The 8,946-nt window shown below is 33.6% G+C and overlaps 1 protein-coding gene across 1 annotated transcript; it reads right to left on the minus strand.

Moving 5' to 3' along the window:
- Positions 1–7,993: 7,993 nt before the first annotated feature.
- Positions 7,994–8,462, minus strand: LOC108465319 (indole-3-acetic acid-amido synthetase GH3.15). The gene is made up of 3 exons (XM_017765640.1): positions 8,391–8,462; positions 8,191–8,312; positions 7,994–8,099 (listed from the first exon to the last, which is right to left on the minus strand). The coding sequence occupies exons 1-3, from the start codon at positions 8,460–8,462 to the stop codon at positions 7,994–7,996; spliced, it is 300 nt and encodes a 99-aa protein (XP_017621129.1).
- Positions 8,463–8,946: the final 484 nt, after the last annotated feature.

An 8,946-nucleotide genomic window follows, 5' to 3' on the forward strand; every position in this document is an offset into this window, starting at 1 on the left:
GAAAGTGACCTCCAAAGGTGAGAGCATTGATTCCTACTGATAGAGTTAGGAAGCTGATCTTTCCAACCATACTTGGATCGGAGAACTCGCACCCAAAACACCTCACCTTTAGACACAAGGCTAAACCCAACCTTCATCAGGAATGACAAATTTTGGTCATTCAAATGTCTGAATCCAAGTCCACCCGAGCCCGTGGCTGACAAATAGAATCCCATCCCACTAAGGCCATTTTAGATTGCCCCTCAGTGTAACCCCAGATAAACTACCTAACCAGTCTTTCTATATCAGCACAAACACCTTTCGGAATCATTAACGATTGCATAAAGTAGTTAAGAATGGAGAGAAGTACCGACTGAGCTAAGGTGACTCTACCAGCAAAAGATAACCTCCTGGCATCCCAACTTTGCAACTTCCTTCTGATCTTACACTACAAGAAAATAGACTTTTAGCGGCATTTTCCTAAGCGCCGCAAAAAACGCCTCTATAGGCTAAAAAAATGCCACAAAAGATCAAGACTTTTAGAGGTGTTTGTGAGAAAAGCGCCGTTAAAGTTCATGGCTTTTAGCGGCATTTGTTGGGGAAGCGCCGCTAAAAGTCATGGCTTTTTAGTGGTGCTTTTCTCACAAACGCCGCTAAAAGCTATGACTTTTAGCGGCGCTTCCCAACAAACGCCGCTAATTTTGGCAGATTTGAAATGTACATTTTTCACCAATATCCAACCCTTCCTGCATTAAATCCAACAAAAAATAGCAAATATAGCATGAAATCCAACCAAAAACAACAAATGTAGCATAAAAAATATAATAAGAAACATTAAATCTAAATGATACTTCAAATTCAATGAAAGATCTATGATATAATTAATAAATTAAGTAATATTCTTACAAAATGTTAAATGTGACAATGTTAAAAACATTCTTACAAGGAGAAAACTAATGTCTAAGATGGCGGCTTTTGCGACTGCTGAAACATCTGCATCATTTACTGAAGCTATAGCTGAAGCTCATCGTACTTTCTGCTCTGCTTTGCTGTCATCGCTGCTGCTGCTACCTCCCTCTCTACTGCCTCCGCTCTAAGTTGTTGCTGGAATTCTTCATATTTTCTTTGAACCTCGGCAATTTGCTCAACCATGTTCACTTGCATCTGAGCTATCTGGTTTCTTAACCTTTGAACTTCAACTTGAGCTTGATTCCCGGAAGGCATGTATTGCTGGGAGCCAGATCCAAAATATTGGGCCGGGGTAACACCAAATCCTTGAAATCGAACCCGACCGTACCTTTCAGGAGCTAAAAATTCATTGATAATTCTGTTATCAATGTTCTCAAGATTAACAGAACTATCAATCGAAGCAATTGCTTCATACTCTGCCTTCTTCTCCTTTAGTTTCTCCTAAAAAATCAATTAAAGAGTTAGAAACGAAATATATAATAAAAAGGAATGCAACAAAACTTAACATTATTTAAAACTAGTAATGACAAATTAAACCATTATAATTAAAAATTAAAAATATTTATAATAAATCAAATTTTATTAAGTAAATATACCATAATTTCTCCAGCTTCGGATGTCATAGGAGATCCATCTTTCTTCCTATGCGTAATCTCAAAAAGCTGAATGCGTCCAACTTTTTGACCTGACGAGACTTCCTATAATAAAGTAGTAAAAATATTATTTAATAGTAGAAAGTCATTAATATTTGAAAGAATTAATAAATTCATAATACCTCGGCCTCATTCTGAAGCAAAACTTCTCGACCTCTGCTGTAATGCGTGAATTTTTATTTTTGCCTACTGCTTGTTCCAACTCGTTCACGGTCCTACATAATGAAATTATTATTACGTATATAGTAAACACTATATATAAGAGTTTGGAAATACGTAATACCTCTCCTTTCTTTGAATTCCAGAATCTAATCGCATCTTCCCATTGGTACCTCAGCATTCCCGGCGGGACATTTCTCAATTTTTCCTCGAGGCTTATGTTTTTCTTAAAATATAGTTTTTTTAAAGTGCTTTTATGGTCTCTCCATTTTTTACCCAATGCCTTCTTGATATAGTCATCGGAGACCTTTAAAGCAAATCACTCCTAAAAAAACACAAGTTCAGAATGTAAATATAAATGAAACTTAAACCAAAGTATTATAAATTACATTCATGTTTTGTTACCTTAATATTATCGAGAGCTTGATTTTTGTTGCTGTCAGGCATGTGATGCCATGATTCGTAGTTGATAGGCAACATATTGGCATTTCGTGATATAATGCCCAAATAGCTTGCTAAAAGTCGAGCTTCAGATCCAACAGGCTGACCATAACTGTTTCTACTTACTTTGACACACTCGATAGGATTTAAGTCTTATAAATCTTTAAGCACCGTACATCCTTTACCTCTGCGCGTCCCACCACTTTCAGCTGAAAAACAGTATATTATTATATTAAAATTGACAAATAAATCAATAATAAAAGTCAACACATGTAAAATGAACTTAACATTACTTTGAAATTCTGCAGGCTCGTCAAGTGTCTCCGGCACATTCGAAGATCCAACAACTGTCTGCTGTTCACTATTTGCTTTTTCCGAATTTGAAGTATTCTGGACAATACTTAAATCTCGTAATCTTCTTCTACGCATTTTTCCTACAATACACATAAAATAGTTGAAATTTTAGTAACAAATTACAACAATAATAGTACATATAAAATAGTTAAATAATATAACATTACCAAGATTAAAATTATAAAATTACATATAATTAAAAAATCGTAAAATCTTCCTACATCATTATTCGTAAATATCTTCATCGACATCATGTCGAACCCATTGATGTTGTGTACTAGTACTAGGGATATTTTCATCTAAGTTTTGTTCTGGAAAAGGTAATGTTTCTGATCTTTCGACGATGTCATCTCTACTTCCATTACCCATGTCAAACAAGTCTCTAGGGGTGTTTCGAAGTACAACATACCAACCCTCATCAGTTGGATCTTTCGAATAAAATACTTATTTCACTTGAGAAGAAAATACATATGGCTCGTCCATCAATTGTTGTCCAGTGTGAATCAAGCGAGAGAAATTAACCATTGTAAAACCAAATTGATCTTTTTTAATTCTGTGAGCAATATTAACATCAGCCCAATCACAACGAAGTAAGACAAATTTCCATCTGCCATAATAATCCAATTCAATAATGTCGGTAAGAAGTCCGTAATACTCCACATTACCCTCAACCAGATTACTGTCCCTAGCACTAGCATAACTTGTAATTGAAGAATTAACAACAATTCCACAATTTTGAGTTCTCCTCATTCTCTCGCGACATTTTGTATGAAATCTATATCCATTGATGAGGAAGGCACTATATTTTTTTATTACTCTGTTCAGACTTTGGGAAAGCCATTTAATTTCGTCATTGATGTCCCTCCCACTCCAAACCTATTGAATCGATTGTAAATTGCGTAATTATAAATGTATTATGTAAAAATATTCTTATTTGATTAACTAAATTTCAAGATTATATGTAACTTATTAACTTCAGTTACATACCGTTTGGCTTAACCATTCATGAAAAGATCCTGTGAATAACTTATTAATCTCTTGATGTTGTAATCTTCGAGAGCGTGCCCGAGATCTCAAAATTTGTTTGTACTCACTATGTTAAAAACAAGTTTAATTGGTTAAAAGATAAACAAATCAAAACGACGAATATGTGAGGAAATTTTAGAACTTGCTTGCGTAACGGTTCAACTGAATCGTGGTGAAAAAGTACATATCAATGTGCTTGTATCCACGATATATCATCTAATTCTGCAATTTCAACTTCGCCGATTGGTTCTCCATAACTTTGGAATAAATAAGTTTCGGCCAAGTTATGAGCATTAAGCCCAGCATTTCTATTTGGTCTATTCAATCGTGTTTTAACATCTTCTAAATATCTAGAACAGAAGGTCATGCACTCCTTTGCCAAGTAGCCTTCAGCAATTGATCCTTCTGGATAGAGCTTATTGCGACAATAAGATTTCAATTTGCTTAGGAACCTAAACACGATATACAATATTTATCAAAATTTGTAACTAAATTTATAGAGGCGAATGAATAAATACTTGAAAAATAAATTAGCACCTTTTTATAGGATACATCCATCGATAAAAAATCGGTCCACCAAGTATTACTTTGTGAGGGAGATGGATTACCGAGTGCACTATAATAGTGAAGAAGAAAGGTGGAAAGATCTTCTCCAAATTGGATAAAGTCAAAGCGGCTCTATCCTGTACTTTCTCAAGTTCTTCAACATCCAAAAATTTGCCACAAATAGCTTTCATTATATTGGATAGTTCAATTATACAGGACGTCACATTTTTTAACATGCAGCACTGTAAAGCAACTGGGAGTAAATCTTGCATCAAGATGTGGTAATCATGTGATTTTAATGAATATAATCTTCGATCTTTAAGACTCGCACATCAAGATATATTTGACGTATACGCATCTGAGACCTTTATATCCTTCAACACCATGCAAAACACCTCTTTCTCTTTCTTTGACATTGAAAAAATAGAAGGCAGCAACCGATATTTCCCATTCGGAAGTACTTGAGGATGAAGATCACGTCGAATTCTCATGTCAACTAAATCAAGTCGAATCTGAAGATTGTCTTTTGATTTTCCATCGACATTCAAAATTGTCCCAATTATGTTCTCGCAGACATTCTTCTCAATATGCATGACATCAAGATTGTGGCGTAAAATGTTGTGCTCCCAATAAGGCAACTAAAAAAATACTCCTTTTTTTCCACAAGTCTGCCTCATTAGGATCATCCTCTTCGTCAGATTCATCATCAGATTCATCTTCGATCTTCTCTTTGTTTGCGTGTTAAGTGGTTGATTCATCTTCCCGTAACTAAAGTTGATATCTTTTAACATAAACAAGATTTTAGATCTAACGGTCTGCTCAGGAGCTCCTCTGTACTCTTCAGTACTGTCAAATAAAGTCCTCTGAAATCTAAATTTATGATTTCCATCTAACCACTAACGATGGCCCATGTAAGAGAACTTCTTCCCATTATACAACCACTTCGAACAAGTTTGTGCAGCACAACAAGGACAGACATAACGTCCTTTAGTACTCCAACCCGATAAATTAACATAAGCCGGGAAATCATTAATTGTCCATAACAAAGCTGCACGTAAATTAAAGTTCTCCTTTCTTAATACATCATATGTCTCAACACCCGACCATAACTATTTTAACTCTTCAATAAGTGGCTACAAATAGATGTCAATATCATTTTCGGGACCTTTCTCTCCAGGGATAATCATTGATAAAATAAATGAAGATTGCTTCATGTAAATCCATGGAGGCAAATTGTAAGGAACAAGCACTACAGGCCAAGTACTGTACGAAGTACTCATGATTTTAAAAGGATTAAAGTCGTCAGCTGCTAGCCCAAGCCTCACATTCTGAGGATCGCTTGCTAAGCTTGGAAATTTACTGTCAAATGATTTCCAAGCTAAAGAATCAGCAGGATGCCTTAATAATCCATTATCGGTTCGTTGATCATTATGCCACCTCATAAAATCGACTGTTTTTGACGACATGAAAAGCCTTTGAAGTCTTGGTATTAGGGGAAAATATCGTAAAACCTTGACTGGCTTCTTTCTTAACTGTGCCCCACCTTCATCCGCGCTCACATCTTCTGTATTCCCATTCATTCAACGAGACTTACCGCAAACATGACAAGACTATTGGTTCTTCTGATCACCCCAGTACAACATGCAGTCATTTGGGCAACTATGAATTTTATCGTACCCAAGGCCCAAATCTTTTATTAGTCTCTTCATATCTTGACAAGACTGGGGGATTTTTGTAAATGGAAACATCTCTCTCAGAAACTCTAGTAGCATTGTAAAAGAGTTTTCGGTCCACCCTCCCAAACATTTTAATTGAAATAGACGAATACAGAAGGACAATTTCGAATATTTTGATCCCTCGTAAAGTTCTTCGTTCATTTCATTAAGTAAATTATAGAACTTCGCCGCTTCTTCATTTGGCTCCTCATCAGGTGCACTTGTTCCCATTTCGCAAAAAACATTTCCACCAATGTTACAATTGTCGGATGCAATAAAGTCAGGTGGAAATGATTGCTCACCATGATTGTGCATATTAAATGCATCCCGCGACATACCTTCCATGTCATTTTGTCTAACATACTGGTGGTAATCAGTATCAGGATAAGTCAGATTAATCCTTGAAGAAGTTCCACTAGATGTACACTCTCCATGGAAAATCCATTTTTTATTCCCTCGAATAAAGCCATCAACAATTAGATGTTCGTAGACAACTTCACGAAAATTCCAATTGATGTTGCCACACTTCTTACACGGGCAAAGAATCATATTCTCTTGGCTTGCATTTTGAAATACAAAATTTAGAAAAGTTTGTACTCCATTTCGATAGGCGTTGCTTACCTTTGACAATTTCATCCAACTCCTATCCATTTCGTAGTTCTTGAATTCTAAAGTTGACAATAAATTACACGGGTAAGTTGTTTAACTCTAATTAAGTTATGTAAGTTATGATATGATATATATTTATGTATTATGTAAGTTATGTAAATTATGTAACTTCGTAAGTTATGTGAGTTATGTGAGTTATGTGAGTTATGTAAGTTCAAGTATATATTTTATGTACTAGTGATGTATTCAAGTATATATATTTTAGAATCTTATAAATTTTGCACATTAATAATTTATATAGTATAAATTCTTATATATTAAAATGATATAATATTTTAATTATTTTCAGATTCCATTTTCTTAGATTTAATATGTTCTTATATATTAAACTTGACAATAAATTTATTACTTCACATTCCATTTTTATACCTCGGAAAAAATAATAAAATAAATTTTGATGATGTGGAAAATCACATGGAAAAAATTTATTTTAATTAAATAGTATTTATAAAAATTATATTAATTTAATAATATTTAAATAAATTAATCCAAATTATATTATTAATTAATCCAAATTATATTAATTAAATAATATTTAAATAAATTAATCCAAATTATATTAATTAAAATAAGATTGAACCTTGTTTTAATATAGACATGTGTTTTGCTTTTATTTGACAAATCACATGTGCGTTAAAATATAGATGTACAATAGTCCACACTTAATTTAATTTATGTTTTACAAGTCATCTTTTCTTAAGTACATGTTAAAGCATTGTGTGAACATCCGTATTTAGTTTAAAAGCTATGATTTATTTTGAATAAAAAGTTTTAACTTAAATGATAAAACGGACGTTAATATTTGTGATAAAACGAACGAGAATATTTCAATAATAATTTAAATTTAATTATAAAAATATATAAAATATTTTATTAAATATTTGTATCGAGATGGGACATATTATACTAATAATTTAATTTATTAAATTCGTGATAGAAATATAGAAATATTTAATCACAAATTACAAAAATAGGGTAGAAAAAATTCACGTGGCAAGCATACATGTAGAGAGGTATAATATTATTAAAAGGTTGCAAATTGAGCAAAAATTCACTTAGCTCATGGAATACATGGCAGATTTCAATGGAGAGACATCAAATAAAGATTTAGCAAATTAAATATACATGCCTCTTAGAAATTGTAAATTGGATGGTAGAGTCAATTCCAACAAATTAAATTACACTTGCAAACAATGAACAACCATGAAATTAAAAAATAATCCGAGGATAAACAAGAATAGTAATTTGATTTTTACATTAAAAAAATGTACAGTAATAAACTTGAAAATTTATAGACTAAAATGGAAATTCAAAAACCCTTTGAAATTAGACTAACATGGGTTTACTAAATACAGGTGTTATTATCTGCGTGGTATATTATACATATATTCATATTATATGTATTTGCTTAATATGGTAACTTATATACATATATTCACAAGCAACTGGAAGAAAAACTAGAAGAAAATTGGGATGGATTCCTTACTTTATCACAGAAGACTCGTACAAGCCACGAAATAATTCCCACTTATTAGCAAATTCAGCAGTGACAGGCATCAACTTTGGTAGCCCACCTGAAGTCCCAAAGCTGCATTTGATAAAAAAGATAATAGAGCAATTAGAAGGAAGCAACCAATACCCCAAAACACACAGAAGCAAAGCAACACATTCATTCATGCCTTAGATAGAACCCTGGAACAGGTTCAGCTAAAAGGATATCTGATGTCTCCCCATTAGCAATCCTATCTATGTAAGGCTTGAGAACTTCATAAGTAACTATGGGAACATTTTTCTTAAATAGCTGTTTCTCGGTTTGACCATGGAGGAATCCCTTTAACTACTCTATTCCTGCATATCCACTTAGTATTTCCCTCAATACCTCGTCTTGAATTTGCTCAGCATTTGTGGTCAGTTCCTCAATCGTCTTCAACCCACCTTTATACCCATTCATTGCCATCAACCCTATTACTGAGATCCAGACAACTTTTTCTGTTTTCTTTTTGGGGAAATTCTAGCTATTGGCAATGGAATCTCTACCTACGCTAAATACAATAAGATTCACGGGACTAGACCCACACATGTCAACACTCATAATAAACAATGTGGCATCAATGAAATGATTAAAACATGAATTATTAATATATTAAATATATAAACAAGGTGGCATCAATGGGCAAACAGTAACTGTTGTATATGAACAACATGAACACAATACTTATAGTATAGGACTCGAAATTCCAGCTGCAGCGGTAGAGAGAAGAGGAAGACGCAGAAGCAGACGCAGTTAGGGAAAATGAGTGAAAAGAAATTGGGTAAATGGGGGAATGAGATCGGGTTTAAGTTGGGGAAGACGCAGACACAGTTAGGGTGCAAAATCAAAATTTTTAATTTGGGGTTATGAGAAAACTACTGATAGCTGAGCAAATCAAATGGAC

Source organism: Gossypium arboreum, chromosome 10 (genome assembly GCF_025698485.1).
Source record: "Gossypium arboreum isolate Shixiya-1 chromosome 10, ASM2569848v2, whole genome shotgun sequence".
Taxonomy (NCBI): domain Eukaryota; kingdom Viridiplantae; phylum Streptophyta; class Magnoliopsida; order Malvales; family Malvaceae; genus Gossypium; species Gossypium arboreum.